The sequence below is a fragment of the Perna viridis genome, chromosome 1, assembly GCF_037379345.1.
Source record: "Perna viridis isolate PV_CMFRI_1.1 ecotype Kerala chromosome 1, ASM3737934v1, whole genome shotgun sequence".
Taxonomy (NCBI): Eukaryota; Metazoa; Mollusca; class Bivalvia; order Mytilida; family Mytilidae; genus Perna; species Perna viridis.
Window position 1 is genome coordinate 38,649,008 of NC_142445.1, and position 25,222 is coordinate 38,674,229.

At 31.7% G+C, this 25,222-nt stretch overlaps 2 protein-coding genes across 3 annotated transcripts in view; one reads left to right on the forward strand and one right to left on the reverse strand.

The window, feature by feature from the left end:
• LOC148628671 (MYCBP-associated protein-like) overlaps window positions 1-4,401 on the reverse strand; it is a 52,857-nt gene extending 48,456 nt beyond the window's left edge. Inside the window, exon 1 of one of the 2 annotated variants that reach the window (XM_088592157.1) lies at window positions 4,317-4,401. In XM_088592157.1, coding sequence (XP_088448283.1) covers window positions 4,317-4,377 — 61 coding nt within the window. In that variant the 5' untranslated portion in view covers window positions 4,378-4,401. Of the gene's footprint in view, window positions 1-1,214; window positions 1,335-4,316 lie in introns of those variants that run through there. The other variant, XM_088592117.1, reaches the window with a different exon arrangement.
• Window positions 4,402-6,845: 2,444 nt separating this feature from the next.
• On the forward strand, window positions 6,846-24,469 carry LOC148628673 (uncharacterized). Its single transcript, XM_088592282.1, has 9 exons — window positions 6,846-7,002; window positions 8,003-8,113; window positions 9,377-9,475; window positions 11,206-11,304; window positions 11,834-12,031; window positions 12,642-12,740; window positions 14,147-14,242; window positions 14,729-14,827; window positions 15,950-24,469. The coding sequence occupies exons 1-9, from the start codon at window positions 6,991-6,993 to the stop codon at window positions 16,082-16,084; spliced, it is 948 nt and encodes a 315-aa protein (XP_088448408.1). The 5' UTR covers window positions 6,846-6,990; the 3' UTR covers window positions 16,085-24,469.
• The last annotated feature ends 753 nt before the right edge of the window (window positions 24,470-25,222 follow it).

The following is a 25,222-nucleotide window of genomic DNA, read 5'->3' on the forward strand; positions in this document are numbered from 1 at the left end:
AAGAGTAATCAAGGGAACCAAGGATATAGCGGTAATCAAAAGAATGTAATCCAGGGACAAAGACCAGACATGGAAAACAGACATACACAACAAAGAACATAAATTAACTAAAATCATACATACAAAGTAATAGAAGCAAATGAGCAACTCGGACTCCACTGGAAACCTGTAACATGCATGGCCAAGGTGCACCGGTAGGGTAAGCGTCCTCTGCTTTTCTAGAAACACCCGCCGAGTTGCTCATAAAAAGTCAAGTCCGGGGTAGACGAAAGGAAAACTATGACACGTTGAACAAATCAGTTTTCATGGCGCAGATGGATACACCGTAGCGACCCACGAGTTCATGATGACGACCATAAAACTTCTGTAGTGATGACTTCAATCTTGTAGCAACATAACCCTGTTCCAGAAGCCTAATTTTCAGAATTCTAGCGCGATACAAAACGTCTTCGTAGTTTCGGCAAGCTCTGGCATAACGTATGATATGAACGCTGTGATATGAACACTCCATACGCAGGTGCTGAAGGGATGTTGCCACAGATGAAAGGAAAGTTGACAATTCTGAATGAAAAGTCATCACGTTTGTCGTAAAGTTTGGTCAATAGTTTTCCTTTGGACACGTATGGTTCAAACTCGACGAAAATTGACCGACTACCAAAAGTTCCAACATTTAACAATTTTAGACTAAAATTATTTCTTGTTAAAATCTGTGTGGTTTTCCACAAACTATTTTTTCTCTATCTAATACCAGATAAACATATCAACTAGTATAATCATCCAGAAACGACTTTAAATCTGGAGGTATGGTGAATAAGGGGAAATATAAATTCAAGCTTTTTTACTATTAGCAAAGGCGAGGCTTTAAGTCGAATGCTCTAGAGTTCAGTTTCCACCAAGTTAAAAATCAAAGACAACTCGCCCTAATTATCAAATCGACACCACGGTTCTTTTTTCCTACCAAACGCGCGCAAGATAAGATCCAGACACACTGGATGCAGAAAGAAACGACAGACGCACAACAGACAAAACTACAATTAAATCCAAATGAATACGCCTTGTTATGTTGGCTATATGATTGCAGATTGGAAAACTTAAAAACAAACAAATAGTGAAATGAAAGAGAAAGAGAAACGTTATTTCCATGAAATATCACCATCCTAAGTAAATCTATCAGCCAAATTATGGATAAATAATATAAACACAAAGGAACTTACATTGCCGCTCCACAAATCAAAAGTACCCGACTACATTACCTATGAACGATTTTCGATTGAAGAACTAGAATTTCACCAATTGCTCAACCCTAATGCATACATGTACTTGTACTTAGCAATAAAATGACAGGTAATTAAACAACTAGAAATCAATACACATTCTTAAACAAACACGAAGAGGCTTCAATTTTCGTTTGTCCAAGCAACAAAGAATGTTTGACACAATCAATACCATGCCAATAATTATGTACCAAGAAAACACTAGTATTTCTGTATACACCCAGTGTATTTATTGGGATGGGGAGTTTGCAAATTTAATCAAAAGACCAATTGTAGTTCGATGAAAACGCTATTGTATTTGTACTGCCGTACATTCAGAAGAAAAGCACGCGTAGTTTTTTTCTCTTATGCAATAAATAATTATAGGACTCAGTCCAAACAGCTTAAAAAGAAAGTTTATGACTGATTCTCGTATAAGCTCGGGAATATACCTATTAGCCCTCTTCTTACATCTAAAATATGCACTATCTTCTCTTTAAAATCAACCACATTGAAGAGTCAGTTTATATAATTTGCACTTGTTTGAATTGGGATACTTCATTGACTAAAAACAGCATGTTTCAATACTCCACTACAGAAAAAACGTTAAGACCTTAGCTGTTTTGTTTGCATAAATTCTAAACGAATAAGTTAGTGGATAAGTAAAAGAACAATGCGCCGAAGGAGAAATTCAAGAACAAACACAGCAAACAAACGAGAGAAATCGTCAGAAATTACATAAAAAAATAAAACAAACCGAACAGCCGATATTAGGAGCACTGTTCTCAGGTTTTCGTCAACGCCAAAGACTGGAGTTTCTCAATGTAGAAATTGACATAATATCGCCCTAAAATCACGGTGGTTATAGTCGGAGTTTTATAAACATTCGAAAAAAATTCTTATAATTTATTTTCAAAATATTTTAACTTTTCTACTGTAGATCCTTTTCTAAAGTATATACGAACCCTGGGGTATATTTGCAGAACTTTATCTAAACAAACCTAAGAAGTGAAAAAAGGAAAGATGCTAAAATGTTTCCCCAAGTCTCCCAACACCCACCATCTTGTTTACCTATATAACGTTCGGTATCGCAAACAATTTCCACACGAAAAGTCTACAATATTTAAAAAAAACTAGGACCAATTTATGACAGACTTTTGATGTCATTTGCAATTTTGCACAGTTATCATAGTAAAAAATTATTCTAATATTGCCTGAAAAGTTTTAAAAAACTGATCAAGGTTATTCTAGATCTCGATTAACATACGCATATATGAAGATGGGTGGAATGCTTTCATAGAAGGAATGGCATATCATCGAGTCTGTCGTTGATCTCATTCATGTGATTAAAAAAGGTAAGTCAAGGTTGCAAGCAGTTTTAAGTGGTTGAGACGAACGATACATTTCTGAGAGCTGTCGTAACTATACATTATTATTGCGAAAAGTGCGATTAAAAGACCTGGGTAAATACCGTTATCGACTTTTGAACAGTTTCTACAAAGTCAGCCGCAAAAGAATATACTAGAGGCTTCAGAGAGCCTGAATCGCTCACCTTGTCAAAAATAGTCTTTATAGCTTTCTAAGGCTTGACTCTTGACCTTACCGTACTATTGTCGCAAGAATTATTTAATCAATGCAGAGCATCTTAGTTATCCACCCAGTTTTCATATTATTGTCATTTTTTTCTCTTCAAGGGCAATAACTCCAACATTGGGCAACAGATCTTTATGAAAATTTCAGCATAGGTCGATCGGTCCACCATGCTGATCAATCCCCCTAGAAAATTAGGCTAAACCCTTTGGTTTTCAAGTTATTTCAAAAAGTCGTCGTTTTATTACTAGAGGCCATGTTTTCGACAGATAAAAAATTGTTAAGGACATCTTAACAAACATTCATGCAATGTTTGGTTACAATCCATCCTACAAGTTGTCTAAGAGGAGATTAAAAAAAAATCAATTTCAGAACCCACAACTCATTCATTTGTAAGGCTAAAAACCACTAATTCCACTTCCCATAGGCTTCTATGCTAATTTCACAATATTCAATGGCTTCTCTGGACTTTACCTTAACTTTAACCTGCAGAGGACTATATATCAGCATGATTCTACATATGTCAGCTCACAATCCTCAGAATGGCATGTGGGGTTAGCAGACTTGCAGTGCAGTACTGGTCACCGGAAGTGAAGGGTCTATAAATAGCATGGGAAATCCCAGTGTTTTCACAAGATAGCGGTATATTTAAAAATCATTATGGAGATTAGGCTTCACATCACAAGAAGCAAAATGCACCTATAAAATGTACAGAAATGTTTTTCCTTTCAAACTGTTTAAATTTTTTAAATAAGATGAGAACTTTTTTCACAGCACTATGAGGAACAGGGGTAATTTCTGCGTAGGACTATTTTTGCGTACCTTCCAAATGCTCATTGGTTGAATTGGTGGTCTGTAACCTGTAAACGGATCTTTCTGAAAATTTCGGTATTCACGTGCATGTAGGAATTCCCATCATGCTGAAAAATTTTAACTCCTGCCAGATTATAGCTGAACCCAATTGTTTTTGAGTTATTTGCATAATTCTTCAATTTGACCCCTATGGTCTATCTTTAGAAACAGTGGCCATGTTTTTCACAAGATCAAAAATCCACACGTATATATTGCTAAAAATATTCTACATACTAGTCACGTAAAGTTTTGTTTGAACCCATCCAGTAGTTTCAGAGAAGATTTTCATTGTAGGAAATGTGAAATTCAGGGAAAAAATCCATTTTAGAACCATAACTCATTCATTCGTCAACGGATCTTTTTGAAAATTTCGGCATAGGTCCATCCCATCATGCTGAACAATTTAATACCCTACTACTCCTCCAACGTAAGAGGTTGGAATTCCGTTCCTTCATATCCCAACCTCTTATCTCCGAGCGCCATATTGCATAACGCTCGTTCCGCCGTTCTTTGAAATCGACAGAATTTAAGAAAACTATTAACCATTTAAAGCGTTTTATACAGTTTCTTTACCATAATACGGTAGAAGGTGACTAAATTGAAGAAAAATAAATGACCTACGTGATGAGAAAATCCAGCAATCCTGGAAATCCTTTGTAAATGCAGTTAAAATGAACTTCATATTTGGTTTTAAGCTTTTTGAGTGCGTAATACCGTTTGATTAAATTACGAATTTAAAAATTTGCGAAACGAACATATCAAATTAACCAACGCATTGCCTTTACCAACTTTAAGTTTTCGTTTTGTCAAAAATATATTGTATTCTGTAAAATTAGTGACCTAATTCAAAATTGCTGGTCATTTTGACAATTGTCTTCATTGCAAATGTTTTCTAGATATTTAACAAATATTTAGGATTTTTATCGCTCGATTTCCGGTAGGATAAATTTCTTTTATGTAAATAAAATACTTAAAATGTTTTAAAACGTATGTTAAGCTAATTCACATTTGCGGTGGCTTTCAACGCATCAGATGCTAGAGGTTAGGATGGCACCAAGTCAGACAATAGCTTGCCAGACAACATTCAGGCAAAGTTTGAATACAATCTATTGAGTAGTTTCAGAGGAGAAGATGTTTGAAAAAGTTTACGGACGACGACGACGGATGCCAAACGTTGGTTGAAAAGTACGTTTGGTAAGTATGTTTATCGTCAGAGTAGGACAGTGCTGAACTCGGTAAATTGTATTTACTAATCGAATAATGACAATTTGTGTACTAATTGAATATGAGAACTTCGACACAGCACTCTGGACATAGCATATCATGTTATTATATACTGAATATTACATTTCAAAATCTGTATCACATGCTGTATCAACCCGAGACTCCTATAGGTTACAGACCACCAATTCAACCAATGAGCATTTGGAAGGTACGCAAAAATAGTCCTACGCAGAAATTACCCCTGTTCCTCATAGTGCTGTGAAAAAAGTTCTCATCTTATTTAAAAAATTTAAACAGTTTCTGTACAGAAAAACATTTCTGTACATTTTATAGGTGCATTTTGTTTCTTGTGATGTGAAGCCTAATCTCCACAATGATTTTTAAATATACCGCTATCTTGTGAAAACACTGGGATTTCCCATGCTATTTATAGACCCTTCACTTCCGGTGACCAGTACTGCACTGCAAGTCTGCTAACCCCACATGCCATTCTGAGGATTGTGAGCTGACATATGTAGAATCTTGCTGATATATAGTCCTCTGCAGGTTAAAGTTAAGGTAAAGTCCAGAGAAGCCATTGAATATTGTGAAATTAGCATAGAAGCCTATGGAAAGTGGAATTAGTGGTTTTTAGCCTATATCTCGGCCTATAGGTATGGGATATAGGTTATGCGATATAGGGTAATATGATAGATGATATAGGGTTTAACAAACACTTATAATGCATATACAAAAAAGTTATATTTTAATCTAAATACATGATATAATGCAGTATTTATATACGGCGCAATATATAATATTGATAATTACTTTCAGCACAAAGTTTGCATAAAGCAATAAAGTAAAAATCATAGACAACATAATCATTATAAGGAAGAAACAAAGAAGTGAATAGATGATTGTGAAAAGGAATAAGTTCTTGTCTCGCAATTAATATACAATATATATCAATACCCACAAAGGTAATGAACAGTATATAAATTTATTTTTGCACAGTAAATAATTAATATATGAAGACTGCGGGATAAAAAATGAATAGATATTAATAAAAATTTTAATGATTTAAGACCAATAAAGAGAGATAATGTGTCTAAAAATTCATCTATGGCAAGTCTTTTTTGGAATTTATTCCACATTTATTGATATCGATAAATATTTGATAACGTGATCAAATATTTACTAACTTGTGAACCATATTTTACAATATGTTAATAAATATTTATCAACAAGTTCATAATTTTATTACTGATATATATATAAATAGATGATTTGATAATTACCAATAAAGGAATTATTGATACCAATAAATGGATGATTTAATAACATATCAATATATGAATTACTGATATCCTTAAATAGGGAATCATGGCTTAAAATATGAAAAAGCAAAAGTTTTTCTTCATTTTACGCACACAGTGGCGAACACAGAGGGGTGCCGGGGGTTAGCACCCCCTTTTTTATTGAAAAAAATGTCATTTTAATGTGTACAATTGACAAAAAATGGCAAACAATGTCCAATCACCACCTCTGCGGAACCTCGGCTGACATCCATCCTTTAGCTCAAAGTGTCTGGATCCGGGCGGGGCATGTATATAATATCAATGATTTTGCTATATAAAAATCTGCTTTGAAAATTGAAGATTTCAAAAGTCATAAAAAATAGAAAATTTAACGGTCTCTTGCATTCAAAAACTCGTCAACTTCCGTTCACACATGGTAGTACATCGTTTTCTTTTAAGCCATAAGATCGGGAAATGATGCTTGCCATATATAGCAGTTTAATGACAGTTTACTTATAACAAACTAAAAAAGATAAATGTTTTAACTTCTCTGTTAAAATATTTAACACCAATGCTATAAAATAACATCGATTATATTATACAGAGATTTGATTTCGAAATTCCTCACATACCGGAAAAAAGTCCCGTTTTGTGCATGATATTATTGTTTTCTTTCATCAAACACACACTTCCGGTTGTGGAATGGGAATCTGTCAGACTTGGGAGATAAGAATTTCGTTGATTACTGACCTTTTGTAGACAGATTATCTTGTTATCGCCCCGTCTACGCAATGTCGTACAAGGTAATGAAATGTGCAAATCAATTCTTAGGGTAAAAATGAGCGAATACTAACATTTTCATTCTTTCGATCATAACTTAATTGTTGAAGTAGGACCAGCGGACAGAATTTGACAGCTGCTGTATTTACGAACACTTCTGCATTTGCTTTAAATTAGATATTCCTTGAAAATGTCATTTTGTATTTTTAACAGCTTCCAACACTACAGTCGTTCCATATTGATATACTATTGTCTCGTTATTTGAGAGATGTTGTGCATTGTAAACTGAAAGAAATAAATGTCATAAAGTTAACATTTGAAGTTGAACCATGTATTTGGATATACATTATGTTAGCATACAAAATAGTACCTTAACAAATTTGTGAACCCTGAATTGCCTGAGTGATGCTGATGTGCCTTCTAAATGACAAGGTACATGTGTATTGCCTACTTTTTAATTCATCATAATTTATAGAACTTGCTTGACTAATCTGCATTTAACTCATAGAAATCCAGTTTTTGTATTCTAGGAACAGTCTTATTTGTTACATAAGGATTTTTTTTTAAAGAAGGTTTTTCTTTCATATGAATATGATTCAACTATTTTTTTAAGTAGTTTGGGTTCTAGGAACTTAAGTTGGATCATTAAGTTCAAACATTAGTTTCATTGATGTTCAGTTTCAGAGCCAATTTCCTTATATATAATTTTTCCACTTCAAGTTCTCATTGTGACATATAGTAAGATCATAATATTGAGCAAGGAAATTAAAACTTTAGGAATGATGATCATTTATACTTTGACATTGTTGTGGTTTTACTCATTTTGACTTTGTTAAGTTCATCTACATGTATGTAGTAAAGATTATATTACATGCATATACATAGTCAAAATTTTACCTTGCACTTGCAGCTTGTCTTAGTTTGACAGCACAAGTTTCATAGTTGTATTAAGAACCCATAACTCTTCAAAAAGACATTTATATATATTATCTTGACACATTGTTTTTTTTTCTTTTTTTTTAGAAAGAAACACCATCAGATCAACAGCTGCATCTTGCAGCACTTCAAGGAAACATTGAGAAGCTTAAACGTGTACTAGATAGTGGAAAAGTTCATGTGGATTGTAAAGATAAGGTACATGGAGCAGAGTTTAAATAGAATGTCATTGGCATTTTGAACTATAGCTTATTGCTTAAGTCAAGAACTACATGTAGTAACAAAAAAAGTTAATTTATTTGTTTCTTAGGTACATGTAGATGCAATTTTACAAATCTGCTGTAGATGTACATATAGCAGATTTTTTGAAACATTTTAAATTTGTTTGACCAACTGCAAGTTTGGGGTTTTCTCTAAAATAACCAGTGAAAAAATAAAACATAGTATGTCTCACTAAATGAACTTTAGTCTTAACAAATCAAAATGTAGCAATAGTGTAGTACTTGTACATATAAATTTATACAATCTTCATTACACAACCCAAATTGGAATGCATTAATTTTAGTACATTGAGCCAATACATGTCACAACCCCAATGTTTTTAATGTAGAGGTATTGCAGGTAACCAATAACATTACAATTTCTGTTGTAAAACTTTGGTAATCTAGATAAATATTCAAAATTTTTCTGGCTATTAACACTTGAAAAAAACTTGTCTATTATGGAGAGAATCGGTGATTTTATTAGTAGCTCCTTTGACCTAAAAAGAACATGCATTGATACTATTATTATTTGATAACAATGTGCTTTTGTTATGGCTCTGATTCTGACTGAGGCTTATGATGGTGTAATGATACATGAGTACTACTGTGTAATGTGTTATTGTTTACTTAATTACATCAGTCATTGAACTTGATTTATGTGCTCTTTATGGGCCCTGTAATTTGGAAAATAAAATATACAATATTCAGTTGTTGTAAATAGAATGATCTTAATTGTTTCAACATAGAAAATGTTGTGTTTTTGTCTTATATAGTAAAGAAACATGTGTAGTACCAGTATAGACATTACATCAGTATCTTAAGAAGGAGGTGTACATGAATTAGAGGTTCAAATATATGCTGGACTTTTCAAAGTTTCAAAGGAGTTGTCTACTTCAGAAAAACACCAAAATTATGCCTTTTCCTCTTCTGGAAAGGGTTGAAGGTACAAGACATACCGGTAGGTCAATGAATTTCAAAGGTCAAAGGTCAAAATAAGAGTGTCTTGGATCTTAAAAACACCAAAATTATGCCTTTTCCTCTTCTGGAAAGGGTTGAAGGTACAAGACATACCGGTAGGTCAATGAAATTCAAAGGTCAAAGTAAGAGTGTCTTGGATCTTGGAGCCACACTAATTGAACCCTTCTTATATGCTCATAATGTACATGCTGTAGCATATGTAATTTTTTTCTCATTTTAGGAAGGAACTACACCTCTGATTTTGGCTGCAGCAAATAATCACTTAGATTGTGTTAAAGAATTGTTGAAGCAGGGTGCTGATCCTAATTCTCGAAGATTGGTAAGTATGAAAAGCCTGCATAATGAGAAATGACTTCAAAATATATTTTACTAGGCATTGTGTTACAAGTGTTAGACAACCTTGTTGTATATATACTTTTATACTGTAAACTGTGCAATTTTATTGGCAGTTTTATTTTCACTGTATTTGGAGCTGTAGTATGAAAATAAAACTGTTGTGAATATTTTTGAAGAACATTTTAATATTATTAGGGGAAAGATTGCAGATTAAAAACTGTGCAAAAGGAGATTGATCACAAAAATCTAAAAAAAAAATGTTGACACGAAAATGTCCTGGTTTATAGTGTACATGTAGCAGCATTAGTTATGAAAATGTGTTCATTCTAAAATCAATAACATAAAAAGCGACACTTTTTTTTAAATATTTGTACTTTTTTATGCCATTTTTTATAAAGTTACATGATTAGGTTGCTTGTAATATAAAACACAAAAGATAGTAAAGTTTGCACAACTCCAAAAGAAGTCATTCTAAATAAAATCATAGACAATATTAGTACACTGTATCCAAAAGCCAGTAGTGACACTTTTATAGATCTCATTCAATCTTAATCCACTATTATTATCCCACAACACTGACAATACCAAAACATATTGCCTTGGGGGTATTATCTATATTTTGGTACAAACATTGTAATTACATGTAATTGATGTACATGTATGGTTTTTGTAGGAACACTTAGATTAGACATAGTATTATTTATATGTAAATTTAAAAAATTCCCAGTGGACAACTGTTTTATTGTTATGTTAGTGAAAAGAACAGAGACACACTCAATGTGTAGTGCAAAGACACACTGCATGTGAATTACAGACACTCTGCATGTGTATTATAAAGACACACTGCATGTGTATTACAAAGACACAATGCATGTGTATTACAAAGACACTGCTTGTGTATTACAAAGTTACACTGCATGTGTATTACAAAGACACACTGCAAGCTAAGTACAAAGACATACTGCATTTGCATTACCAAGACACACTGCATTTGCATTACCAAGACACACTGCTTGTGTATTACAAGGACACTTTGCATGTGTATAATTGATAGAACTCATTAAATTGATTATATTAGTCAGTCAAAACCTTTTTATACTATAGAAAACACTGTTTAACACAGTTTTCAGACTATAGAACTTTAGTCTTAACTGAAGGGGCTGTTGATGAACATGCATGACATAACTTACATGGGGGTAGGGTTTGAGGTAGAGCAAATGATTTCTCGCTGAATTACATGTATGTATTGGGCATGCTTAAAGACCATCCTGCAGTTTTAACAAATAAATATAAAGTACATCTATCACTGTATTATAACAATAAAAAAGCAAACCATGTACTGTAGCAAACTAGAGTAATGTACAGAGTAAAGTCTGGAGAGGAAAAAAAACAACAAAAAGTCAGCTTATTTATGGTCGAAGCAACTAAAGCTTTGTTGGTTCTTGCATTGTATGTTTTCATGTCTCCAAATTTCATATAGGATTAATGAAATGCTAATATAGACATGAGATTTACTGTTAATATACAATATATTCATGTCCTGTTTTAAGTACTGAAACAAACTTATTTTGTTGTGTACTTGTGTATCAATTATGACAATAATTGCATCAATAATCAAAATGAAGGAGAGAAAAATATGTAACTCTCAAATTATGATAAAAAACTTTTGCATTTTTTAAAAATACTGTTCTTATATTTTCTTCTATTTTTTAGACTGGTACATGTGCTTTATTTTTTGCTGCTCAAGGAGGGTTTATAGATATTGTGAAGCTTTTGTTAGACAGTGGAGCCTCTGTAGATTTAGCAAGCTATGTAAGTTGTCATTTTAAAAATGATATTCAGTAGATGTCTATTAGAGTTAAAAACAAGTACATGATCTTGGGAAAGAACATTTTACTTTCTTAACTAGATAACAAGACTTCATACATATTGGGAAGATATAAAAGTTATGTACAAGGGGAGATAATTGGCAGTATTGAATATATTTGTTGAAAGTGTGTCAAGGAAACTTTTTTTTTCACAATTTTATAAAAAAATTTTTTAGACCCGTTATTAAATTGACAAAAAATTGATCTTAAGTAAAGTTCTGTGACCAATGTATTTTAAAAGTTTACCTTTGAAATAGATTCATCCAAAAATGTACCACCCCAAAATAGTCAGATCTGCTTTAAACTGAACAGTAAACACAATGAATACTTATAATGGAGACCTCTTTTGAAGTAGGAACAAATGGACTTACAAATTCATTTTTCACAAAGAGATATGAAGGAAATTAATTATATTCACCATATTTTGAATTCTGTGGAAAAAGAAATTGATTTTAACATAATTAATTTTACAGGATGGTGGAACTCCACTTTTCGTTGCCTGTCAGTGTAATCACCAAGAGGTTGTAGATGAATTGTTAAACAAAGGGGCAGATCTACATGCCCAAATGGTTGATGGTGCCACACCCCTTTTTATCACAGCACAGAATGGTCATGTAAGATTAATGAAGTACCTTGTTTCGAAAGGCTCTGAAGTTGACTCTTGTAGACAGGTATGGATAATGTTAGACTATTATGGTATCTTTTGACTATATACATTGTAGAAGAATTAAAGATATGGTAATTTGTGATAAGAGCCAGGTTTATGTACAATGCTAAAGGTTAAAATTGTGTATACTCTTATGATTTAAATTTCAGAAGTAGCACATTTTCTGATTGGACAAAAAAATTTGTCCATCATCTCATAGACCAAATTTTGTAATGTGACTTGGATGTCATCAACCTTTTTTGTTGATTTATTCCTTAAATTTTGACACTCTGAAAATGCATTTAAGGAATGTCTGTGATATTTTTTCTGTCTATTTACAATAACATCAATGCTCTTGGTGCACACTTGAAAATAACCTGCTGTGCTAACATTTTCACAATTTAAATATATATTATATATTTGTAAATAAATGCGACAACTTCAACTTCTCCTCATACTTGCAAAATTTTTGTGATATTACTTTAACCTGGTAAGTTCTTTTCCTGTTGTCAGGGGCACGCTAGTAAACTTTTATTCCTTTAAATCAATTACATATGTAATAAGGAGTTGAATAACCCTTTAAAATCTATTATTACAATTTAAAATTTAATTGCCATAATTTTTTTTCTTTATAGGATCAAGCATCTCCATTATGGATAGCTTCTCAGATGGGACACACACAGGTTGTCAGAGAATTACTCAATTTAGGTGCCAAAGTTGATGCAACCAGAGAGGTATTTTCTTAGAATAGGTTGTTTGCCAATCATATAAGAATAAGAAAGAAAAGATGCACATAATCTCAGCTCCCAATTTCTGAGGAATTTTAGTTGCTTCTTTCATTTTAAAGGGGTAGTTTCAATAAATATCTAGTTGGTAGAGTTTTGGAGAGTATAATGTTTCTGGTTGGGTTGTCTGTTCTTTAGTCGATTGATTTTCAGTATGTTATCTTTCTAATACTGCCTTCATTTTTTTGTCTCATTTCTTTAGGACTTGCAGGATGTGTTGGTTATCATAAAGGCTTGCATAGGAATGATTTATAAAAAAAAATCTATAAATGGGGGGACCTCAAGGAGATATAAAATATTGTAGGGCTTTTCACCTGGATAATACCTTCCTTTTTTTGTTGGATTTTCCTCAAACTTGGGTTAAGTGTTGGTAACAGTTGAACAGTGTTCTCCCTAGGCCCTTAAAGCACTGTGTGTTACAGCGCTATTGACCTCAGGACTGTGCTATCATGATACCAGAATGCTGCTATAAACTTAAATATGATGATTAAAAATCAATTACGACAGGAAACATGTGTGCCCCGAGGTCATTTATGACATCCTACAAGGAAATTAGCTCTTCAAACATGCTATGGTCTGTTGATCATGGCATGACTGCACAGGTCACGTTTCTGAAGCCAATAATAATTTATGAGAAAATATGGACTTACATTTTTTTTGTAAGTCATGATATGGGGTTTCTTTCATGAATAAACTTCATTTTAACATAATGATAATAAATTAAAAAACAAAACAAAATAACTAGTGTGTCAACATTAAATAACAAGGATAAGATTTATGTTTTTTCTCATATAATAGGTCAACTCCACACTACTGACTTCCTGAAAATTTTTGGAAACATGAATATTCAGACCAGAGTAGTCTATTACATGTACCTGATTAGAAAATGTTGATGAAGAATTACTTATCATAATTTGATAGAATATTTTTTAAATTTTTGTGTTAAATATAAAAAGTAAAAATAAAAAATGGTATTAAAGTTATTCCAGTTGAAGAAAAAAGGTGAAGTATTTACTGATAGATAATTCATGTAAACACAAACAGTAATGCATAATTGTACTTTTTTAATACACAGATCAATTTTTATATCATACATTAAATACAAAGTTGCATGATTCGACAAGGTACCTATTAACGCCATGTCACATGCACTGAATACCAAGGTATCCAAAAATCCTGGTGAAAACACTGAATTAAAGACAGGTTGGGATTAATTTTTACTTCAATCTCTCAAGTAGACCTTAATGTTGGGCTGACTATCAAATATGCAGGCTCATTGGGTTTGCGAACAAGCTCACCAAGACTCATTCATATACATGTATAATTGTTACTGTAAGTCTTTTGTTAATTTCTAGGATGGAGCAACACCTTTGTTTAAAGCTTGTCACAAAGGGCACTTAGAAGTTGCAGAACAGTTACTTAAACACAAGCCAGAATTAGGAATGTTAAAGGTTTGTCACAGAAAGTACTTGTACTTTGAAACAAATATCTAGCTCTGAATATTGCAGACTTAAGAAATTCTTCAGAGTATAGGATATGTAAGTCTCGTCACAGTCAGTATGCAATAACAATTTCATTGGAAGTAGATGTTATGTTAAATGAAAGTGTACAGTGAGCTGATATGAAAATAACAGGCTAATACGGGTAAATTATAGGTATCATGTGAATGTTATTTCACTATAAAAGCTAGAAACGTGGTCTTCTGTAAGTTATCATATGCATGAATTTTAGGTGGACTGGTAGTTAAAAAAGTTAAAGTTTAGAAGACAAAGGGAAAGCAGTGTAATTTTAGAAGGTCCCATGTGAAATTCCAATCCATTTTTTCATAGTTGCTCTGTTTGTTTGATCTTTATTTATTGTACAGACCAGTGCTAATTACATGGTAAATGTGAAAATTTGACAAACATTGTTCATGCATTTCTGTATTTTTTTTGCAGAATGGAGAGACACCCCTTCATGCTGCTGCTTTATTTGGTCATCTGAAAGTGATTAAATTGTTGATGTCTTATGAAGTAGATACCAAAATCAAAAATAAGGTTAGTTCTTTTCATTCGTTTATTTATTTATACCTTGCTAAACATGGTTGGGGTTAGAAAATTACATGTCTATTTGTCTGTTCATTTGTTCATTTTTCCACTTCACTTTGATTTCTTCCCCCCCAATAAAGGTAACTGCTCATCTGAATCATATCAAACTATGAAAAATGCATTTTGCTTTTAAAAATTGGGTCAGCTAAGATTTAACGAACTGTTGATTAAACAATATTAACAGAAAGAAAGGGGGCCGAGCTTTGGTCATGCTTTAGCAAATAATCAGAAATGAGCTTAATGTTATCGGACCTTAACTTTTGCAAAGAATTCAAAATTGTACCAAATATAGACATCGGTACAAAACAAATGAAAGAGCACTGATATATATCGTACTCATAAAAGTTAAACTTTGAAATTAGTAGGGTATACTTAGCCTAAGAGACCGCTTCATGGTCTGGTTGTAGCATTCTTGCCCCAAGTGCAGGAGATGTCTTGAGTTTGATCCTCAACTGCTTCTCTGCCAAGCACAGCATATGGGAAATAGAATAATGAATGGTTGGCTCAGAGTCAAAATACTGTGTCTGAATGGGATGATAGTCTACCTTTGGACTATTGCTCCTGCGAGCCAGCACATGAAAAATCTTTGCTCAGCATGTTGGAGTAAATGTGCAATGCAGGGTCTGTTTGATTGGTAAACATTCTTGTCCTGAAATCCATGAAATTTTTGCCTTTTAAAGACTGTTTTTTTTTACCTGGTAATGTGAAATAACGAACTTTTGGGCAGTTTACGCTTCATGAATTGCAAATTGGTTAATGATCAAGCGTTAACTGCCCCAAAATTAGTTAAGCAAGCATAACTAGGTCACAAATCAAAAACAATCCTGATTTAATTTGTAATTGATATAAAGAATTAAGAATTGTCTCGTCATCAAAGTCTTATTTAGTTAGGCACTATTTGAATTGTGGACTGTTGACCAATCGATGTTAATGAAGTCACAGTACCAAGTTAGTTTATGGAAAGTAAGCTATCTTGCCCAGATGAGAAATAAACTATCAAATTGAATTATAGGACAATCAGTCTAAATCCTTAGCCTGAAATTTAAGACAAATTTGGTTTTATTTTTGCAGGAAGGGAGAACAGCTGCGGAATTAGCAAGAGAAGCTGGAAATGAACATATATCCAAATTCATAGAAAGTTACCAAACCAGTACAGATAGGAGAAACAGCATTCCTAATGGGTCTTCAACTCCTTCCCCATCTTGATAGAAGGAAAGACCTGAGAGGAATGAGAACTGAACTGTTATTTATTGAATTTGCATGTGTGAAAGCTTTTTTATGATGCCGAAAAGCTTTGGACACTTGCCAATGTGATATAGAACTGTGATGTCACAATTTATTTTTAATGATTTTTTATCTGCTTGATTATGAATGGTTGTACAAGAGAAAATGAGTGCATCTACTTTCATTTTGTAATGGCTATTTTTAGATGCATGGAACATCTCTATTGATGTTCAAGAATTTGGTGCATGTTAAAATGTTATATAAACATACTACACTGCTGTTCACTGTGAAAGTATTATTGTTCATGGGGTACCAATTTTCGCGGATTTCGTGGGTATGTCAAACCACGAAATTTGGTTCCCAACGAATAGGAGATTTCCACTGATGTGTTGAATGAAATCCTCAAAACCATGAATTCAAGAATACATTAACTTGTGTTTCTTCCCTAATCCATGAAAATTGGTATCCACGAATTAAAGTACTTTCACAATATGATATTTTGTTTGCTTTTGATGTGAAGTGTTCCATTTTTGTAAGAGATTGTAGAAAATACTTATATAGTTGATGCAGCAACAATTTTTATTTAGATAGATTTTTAATGCCTGTTGTAGTAGATAAGCTTAAGGTGTCCCCTAGAAATTTCAGTAATTTAGAAAAAAGTTTTTTTGATAAAAAAAAAAAAAAATGTTGGTAGGGATCATTCATATCCAGATATTTATACAGGGTATGGGTTTCCAGGTTATTGTTTGCTCTTTCTTGCCCAAAATTAACAAAAATTTTCTGACAATTTTTTTCCAACCCTCAAATCCCTCACTTGTACCTGAATATTTTGTTATTTAACTTGCGGGTTGGGGGAATTATAAAGGGTAAACAGTCAGGCAATGCATAATAAAGTTGATAATCCACGATTCAACGAATATATTTCCAGTATTTAGACCCATTGTTTGTTATTTGCGTTGTTGAGGAAGGCTGCATTTTTGTTGTAAGTTATTGCACAATTCATCTTATTATTTATACAAATTTAATATTTTTATGAACATACTCTGCTCATTTATTAACTATGAATTATAATTGATGTAACTAATTTATTATCTTAATAGGTGGAATAGAATGCTTCTTCTCTTATTTTAAACTTTAAGAGAAGGGTAAGTTAGATTCAATCAAATCCTGAATATTGTATTCTGCATAAAGTCAAAAAGATCTGAATTTGGTCTGACGTATAGAATTTCATTTGAATATTTTACTAATAATAAAGATATTTGAACAAAATCTTACTCTGAGAAGAATTCAGCTCACGGTATATTCACTGTTTGCTGTCTTACTCGAATTTCATTTTACATCTAATTACTATGGATTATTGAAATCTCATTTCATACTTCCTATATAATGATGGGGATGCACTGCTACTGAAAAAAATTACCAGTATGGATTTAAAATGATTTTAGTCTTTGCCTATGAGGAAAGGAACTATTTGTATTAAAATAACTAAATTTATACACAGGCAAATGTGCCACACATGAGAATCATGTGGTTTGCATCATATGATTTTCAAATAAATCGAGTCCCATATGATAATCATGTTTTGGTTTACATATGATAATCTCATGTTTTTCACGAACATATGATTGTCATATGTTTTCAAGCCAAAATTTACACATGAGAAGTGTATGATAATCATATGACTATCATATGTTAAATATTATATGATTCTCATATGAATCGAGCACCATATGATTATCATATCTGGCATATTTGCCTGTGTAATGTGCCGCTATGTTGTTATATCACTGATGTCTCAACCAACAGGAATATGAGTGACTTTCTATTAAACATGAGGTCCATCTGAGTTTAAACTCAAACAGTAACTTCCTAACTGCATAGGTCATTTCTGAAATATGTCGTTTCTGACAGAACCATGTTTCAGAGTAATTACATTTAGGATATTGCTGACGCTCCATCCCTATGAAGTAAGCAAGAACTACCTTAACTTTGTACACAAAGTATGCTATATCATTTAAGACTACCAGTACCTGTAGAAACCATTGAGTTTGATGTACAGCAAATTACATTCTTATTGCAATTTGTATAGGTATTCATTAGATAGTGAATATTATGCATGGCTTTTGTTTTCTTTTCGTTAAAGCATGTGTGATTGCAATTTAGATTGCTTGCTCCCTATACCTCATTAAATACAATGAAATACGTTGCAATCAAATTTTTTACCCACCATTTGCTGTATACTTTTAGTCATTATTTATTACTGCCATATTATATCTATATTTATTAGTGTGAATGAAACTATGTTTGTTTGGTGTGGGGAAAGTTTTGTACTGTCTTGTGAAGAAGTCTATTTGTTACATTTTAATTGCTGTACCCTATTTAGCTGCCCTGTGTCATAAAGATATTTTTACAAGTAATCAACCAGTTTGATGCTGATGAAAATAGTTTTATCGTCTATTTAAGATTACGATAGGTCAAGTCTTAAAATTGATTGAAAATTGGGAAAACTCACATAAATATATACGACTGGAGTCATGGGAAATACTGAAATGAGCATCTTTTTTTGAGAAACAGTACCATTAACAATAACTTGTGGATTACAATTTCTCTATTTCAAACTACTATAAATATTTGTTTTCTTTTTAATAACCTCAAGCCTTGCAATTATTTATATTTTTAAGGTGTACAACTGAACTTTACTACTGTGTGCAAAACTGTAAAATTTATAAATAGTTTTATTGCTTAAGTAGCTGTCTTTGTAAGAATCATGCAAAATCTGAAAAATGTGATACACCCCAAAAAGGCTACATATTTTTATTTTTGTAATTAAGTTGTTTTATGGGTCTATACTATGAAATGTGTAATTATTCATTCAAATTTGCCTGCTCTTAGGAGATAATCTACATTGAAAATACAGTAGATTCTATTTTATTTGAGTGCTATTTACAGAGCTATCTCCCTTAATTTTGATATCTACAGTGCATTCTATGTAATTTTTATCTCCTAAGAGCACGAGCTATATGAAAAACCACATGTTTATTTCTGTTTACTATGACATTTGAAACAAAATATCAAAAATAAAAATTATGTAGGCTTTTTACCCATGAATCACATTTTGCATGATCCTTAGCTGGAGTGCTACTTAAATTGTTAGTAGTAAAAGAGTGTTTCCAATCTTAATTTCAAGGATGAACATGTACTTACATATGTTTAAGTAAACAATACTATCTAATGTAGCTATTCACACTTAATACCTATATATATCACAAGAGCACATGAGAAAAAGGATATATTACCAAACTGACTTTCATGGATGAACATGTTACATTTACTCAAGTAAACAATGTTATCTAATGTACCTTTTCACTTTTTATACCTATATATCAAGGAGAGCACAAGGCTGAGGGTAGTACATTTTGTATTTTGATTATCTTACATTGCACATGGGTTAAAGATGTAATTTTTTTATATTAGATAAATAATTGGGTTAATTAAGATGTCAAGATAATACAGACCACAAAGGTTTTTGCACAGTGAATTACTGTAAATGTATCAATTTTTGCAACTGCTAATTGTTGCTTATTCTGTCAAATGAACATGTGTTCAGGTATTAATTTTAATTTAACGTTACACATGTATAGTGGTAAGTGTAAGTATTTGTAATAATCAGGTAAAATTGGAAAAATCAAAATACAAGAATGTCAAAATCCCACCAATCTGACAATAAAATTTCACTCAAGGATACTTTCTCTATTTGAAAAGACCATTATTTGATCTCAACATCATTGGATTTGCTTATAATTTCTTCAATAGAATATTAGAAAAATGAGGTTTTTGACAGAGTTATCTGCTCTTGAAATGTTCATTTCCAGCAGAATATTGTCTTTATTCCTTGATCCTGATGGTGCAGTCAAATACAGTATCAAAATGGTGGGGTTTTTTTTATAGCATGTTTCACCCACTGCCTGATTCTTACAAAGACTGACACTTAAAAATCAATTGCGCAGGTTCTATTTTCCCATTTATTTCCACTGTGAAAATAGCCAAAATTTGTACACCACGAAAATAATTACAATTACAATATCATATTTGTAATGCTAATGTTGTCTTCTATCTATTTATGTATATAGTGAATGAAAGATGATATTATATTTATACTGTCAAAATGGTAGCAGTTTTGAAAATTTCATTGTATGATGGCATTTATTTTGCTTGTACTCCATGGCATATACTCTGAAATGTCTCCTCTAGCAAACTGTGAATAACTTAACACTAGTTAAAAGTGGATAAGCATAAAGTTTTTTTACCTCTTTAGATTTGAAGTTGTTTACAATATATTGTAATGTATTAAGTAGTGGGCTAGCTTGAAATCTTAACCAACATATGATTCTACCTGTAATCAACAGATACTATGTTTTTCAATGAGAATCTTTTTTTTTGTTTAAATAGGCTATGTTTCTTGTTAGAAATGAAATTCTTCTGTTTTAGAGCATTTTTTGTAGAATTTATGATTCTTATTGACTATTTTTCTTGTTAATTGCAAGTGAATGTCATTTTTGTTCTCTGACATAGTTTTTTTTATTGATGATGGTTAGAATGTCTTTTTGTACAAGTCTTACTGATTATTTATTGCTTTTAACTATAAATATTTTTCATTTAGTTGTCATTAGTTACCAATTTTGTCAAATGTACAAGTCTGTGATTATCAATTAATGCATCTTAGGAAAGAGGCAGTTGTTTCATTGTATGTAAAAAAAAATTGGTTATAGTAACCAGTTTTGACTCCTTTGTTCAAATGCTGACATTGCCAAATTAAATAAACCTCAATAAATTCTATGTTTAATGTAGTTCAAAGGTTAAGTAGTTGTAGATTAATAGATTTGTACATTCATTTGTAATGTCTACAATTTTTTTGTTGTTGAAGAAAATAGCTTTTGAATGACACTAGCCCAGCTGAAGTAGTAAAGACTAAAACAACGTAAATGTATGTGCTAGAGAAAAATAAACATTTGTCATCATGAAGAACAATTAAAAATTATTGAAATAATAAAAATAACCCAGTATCTATTGGTGAATTGATTGGTTATTCAGGGATGGGTTGATATTTCAATGATGTTTTTAGTATTAATGAATTATTTTTCGTCAGTTACTTATTTTGTATACAGGTACTGTAAATATGATACTTATGAATTGTTAGTATAATTTGAAGTGTTTCTAGTATAGCAGTTCAATAAATATCAAGTTTTGTCTGACTAGACAAAAAGTCTGTGCCATCAACTCTTTCAGCTGCTAGCCCAAACAGTCAGTTTCAGTCATTTTTTACTTAAGAATGCAACCAAAATTCTCTGATTTTTACACTAACCTGAATAGATTTTTACTAGTCTCAGGCTTTGGGCTTGTGGCTAAAGGCACAGGCTGGACAAAGATGGGGGAAGAGTCACAGTAAAGATTTAGTTATGATAGTTTTATAATGTAGCTCTAACACTAGTAAAGTATACTATATTCTTATCTGATTTTATCCTGCAACTAAGCTTTTACTATACAAATAAAGGGTGTTGAATAACGCAAAGCTTTATTCAGCTACAGCACAATAAGATCTCCCAGTTATCTTTTCAGTTATGGTTCAGTCAAAAACAGGAAACAGTTAACAAGTTAAATGGTACATGCTCAGACTGCTGTGCTTGAACGATTGCTGAAAAAAATCTGCTATTTTGTGGAAACTTTCACGTTTTATTTAGAAAATGTGGTTGCAGGATAAAAACAATACATGAACATTGCTGAAAATATCAATATATTTAGTTGTTCTCGCTCCGAAATATTCAGATTAGCTTTGGATCTGACTGTTCCTAAAGCTGGGCAAATAAATTTGATATTTTCCAGCAATACATGTATTATATACTTATGATATCCAAGGTTGTAGATATATATTGGTACTTAATTTTTTAAGGGTGAGTAATTCGATAATTTTTATTAATGATATTGAATTAAATTGCACAAACCTACCTTTACAAAATATTGAAATTGGTTACTGTCTATATATATTATCAGAATTCATGTGAAGTTCACAGTACATACTACATGTATTTATGTACCTCTTGTGTATTGGGCATGAACCAAGGTGTTTCCCATATTTGCAATTTCAGATGTTGTGGTTTTTGTAACAAAAAATTTGTGGTCACATTAACATACCTTACAAGTTAATTTTTAGAATAAAACAGTTTTGTTTTGAAAAATGATAATTTGATAGAAGCAACTTTTCTTTTTTCAGTAATTTTGATATTCACACAAGTGAGAAAAAAAGGTTTCTGTAGCAATTTACTTGAGAAGGTAGTAGAATTAGAGGCATTTGTCCTCTCTAAAGAATTTTTACTTGAATAACCCTTATAATTGCAAATGAAGAATGTTTTGAGTTTTTGTGTATATAATTTAATCGTAATGTGTTTGAAGTTGAGTCTTGCCTTGGCATTTATGTATATTGGTGCTCCTTATAAGATTATATTGTACTGTGTATTACACTACTGCAAAACAATGTCAACTGTGTATTTAATTGTTTCACTTTGTATTCAACTATAAAAACTCATTATTGCACATTTCTATTCTGAAAACAAGCTTTTTTGTGGCTGTTGATACAGACTTTAAATTTTGAATTTGTTATTGAAAATATATAAAAATGTTTCCTTAAATATGAAAAATTAGGTTGCTTGTAGCCATGTATACTCCTTAAAAGAAGTTTTTGTATTAGTAGGATTTCAGAGTCTCAAATGCAGATGGTGATTCAGCTTGGTAGGGTTTAAGGAATTAAGGATGTGATGAGTCATCCTGAAGGGTTAATAATTTTGACTTGTGCAATTTTTTAAATAGTTGTAGGCAAGATGTATTTGATCAGACACTTATTCAATTATGTATGTTTTCTGAAAATTAAAGTTGACCTGCAGTATTCATCTGGTCATATACCGGAAAGTGGGATGCCAAATTTTGCAGTTTCCTATTGGAAGGAGTATAAAATATTCACTATTTTTATTTTACTCTTCCATAGATACAGTGTACACAAAAATACTTTCAAATAGCTGGATTTAAATTTGGCGAGCTTTTATTTTTGCGATTTAACAAACCTCGTGAATGTTGCGAAAATTAGAACCTTGCAAAAATTTTATGCTATACGGTATTCTTTTGAGTAATAATGGTCACATTTCTATTTTTGATATCAATATTTCCTTCCTAACAAATATTGTATAGTTTGTAAAGAAAGACTGCAAATTTTTTTTTATGTACAAGCATTGGATTAATTTTTGATTTTGTAATCAAGTCGGACATTTTGCAAATGACGTATCTTTGATTTTTCTGAAGGACAAAATTTAACTCTTCCAATAGTTTATTAGTGGCTAAATCGAAACAGTGACATTTCAAAAAAGGGAATATCAAAATAGCGATACATGTAGTACATGTAGATCAATAAAGCAAATTTTCAAGATAGTGAAATTTTTAAAAGCACATTGAAATATAGATAAATTTATTCTAAAATGTATCAAATTTAGAAAAATTTGATAGAAGCATTTTTTTTTAAAGTGGATTTTATAAATTGAAAAAGACAGTTGTTTTACACATCTGGATACAATCCTACTTCCACCTCCCTGTTGGTGAGCAGGGCACAACAGAATAATAGATACATTTTTATACAAGTGTATCTATTTATTCTGGCTAACGGAAAGGGTAATTTCACAAAAAAAATGTGAGATTTACTAGTAATTTACCTGTATTTTACTAAAAGTTCCCTATTTTAAAAAAAAATTGCCATAATGATATGCTTTTCTACGTCATTTTGATATATCGCTATTTTGAAAATTTTGCTATTTTGAATATTCTCTATTTATTAGTGTTTAAATTATATTGAATAGTTTTATGAGAATTATGCTGTCTATCTTAGTGAATGCTATAGATATTTTATTTCAGATATATATGTACACATAGTGAATCTCTGCAAGGCAAAGCATTTTGAGTTATTGTAAATCATGTATTTTTTTAATTTTGCAAAAAAAAAAAGCTTGCATCAGTGTAAATATTTCAAATGTATTTTGAATAAAGGTATTGCTAATTGGTTTCAATACTGAAAAAGAAGTAATAATTTTTGTAATTTGATGTGCCTCTTAAGATAATTTTCACACATTTTTGGGCCAATTTTTCCTAAATTTATCTTTAAATGGTTATTAGATAACTGTTTTTTTTAAACTAGAAACATGATGAAGCTTTGAAAATTGTGTTGGTTTCATCTGGATTGTTTACCAACTACCATTGTGCTATGATTCATTGCCTATATTTTTCAAATGTGTAATGAGAAAATGCAGAAAAAGTAAAAATTTCAACATACAAGTTTGATTTTATTTACTCTTATCCATCCAAGATCAGGGCCTTGTTTCATGAACATCTTGAATGACATTGGCCAGTTTCCCGAGAATTCTTACCCTTCATAGTTCAAGTCCTAAATGAGTTTTTGTGATCAGGGCCCTGTTAATTAAGATTTCAAGTGAGTTTTTCTTGAACTAAATATTTTTTGTGGCTATTGTTGTGTTGGGACATTTGGTTCTTACTTTCAATATATTGAGGGGAGAGGGGCTGGGATTTTTTTTGAAAAATAAAGTTATTCTAAATTTGAGCAAAAAATAAAAAATAAAATTTTTATCTCTAGGTGCTGCTGAAAAAATTATTTTTGCTCTTGAACAAAAAATAAATTTCAAACTTGCAAGAAAATCCCAGGGCCCCCAGGAGAAGAAAATTGTCTTTGTCTTAGACTTCCTGGACTTCAGTGCAAAATGGTCTCGAGAGATTGTGTGAAAACAGCAAAAGTTTATTAGTGTTAGGAAATAGTGTTAAGAATGGATTTTTATGAATACAGTAAATGTTTATATATTGTTAATTGTAGATAGAAAAATAGTCTCGGACTAAAAATGATTTTAAAAAATTATGATGGTTGGTCATGCGACATATTTTATAGCAAGGGCTAGCATACTGGTAAGCAAATAAAAAATTAGTGAACAAGGTTTCTTATCACTAAACAATGTTTCAGATTTAACCCTGGTTGCTACAAACAGAAGGAAAGGTCCTTTTGAAGTTGATGTGACGAGG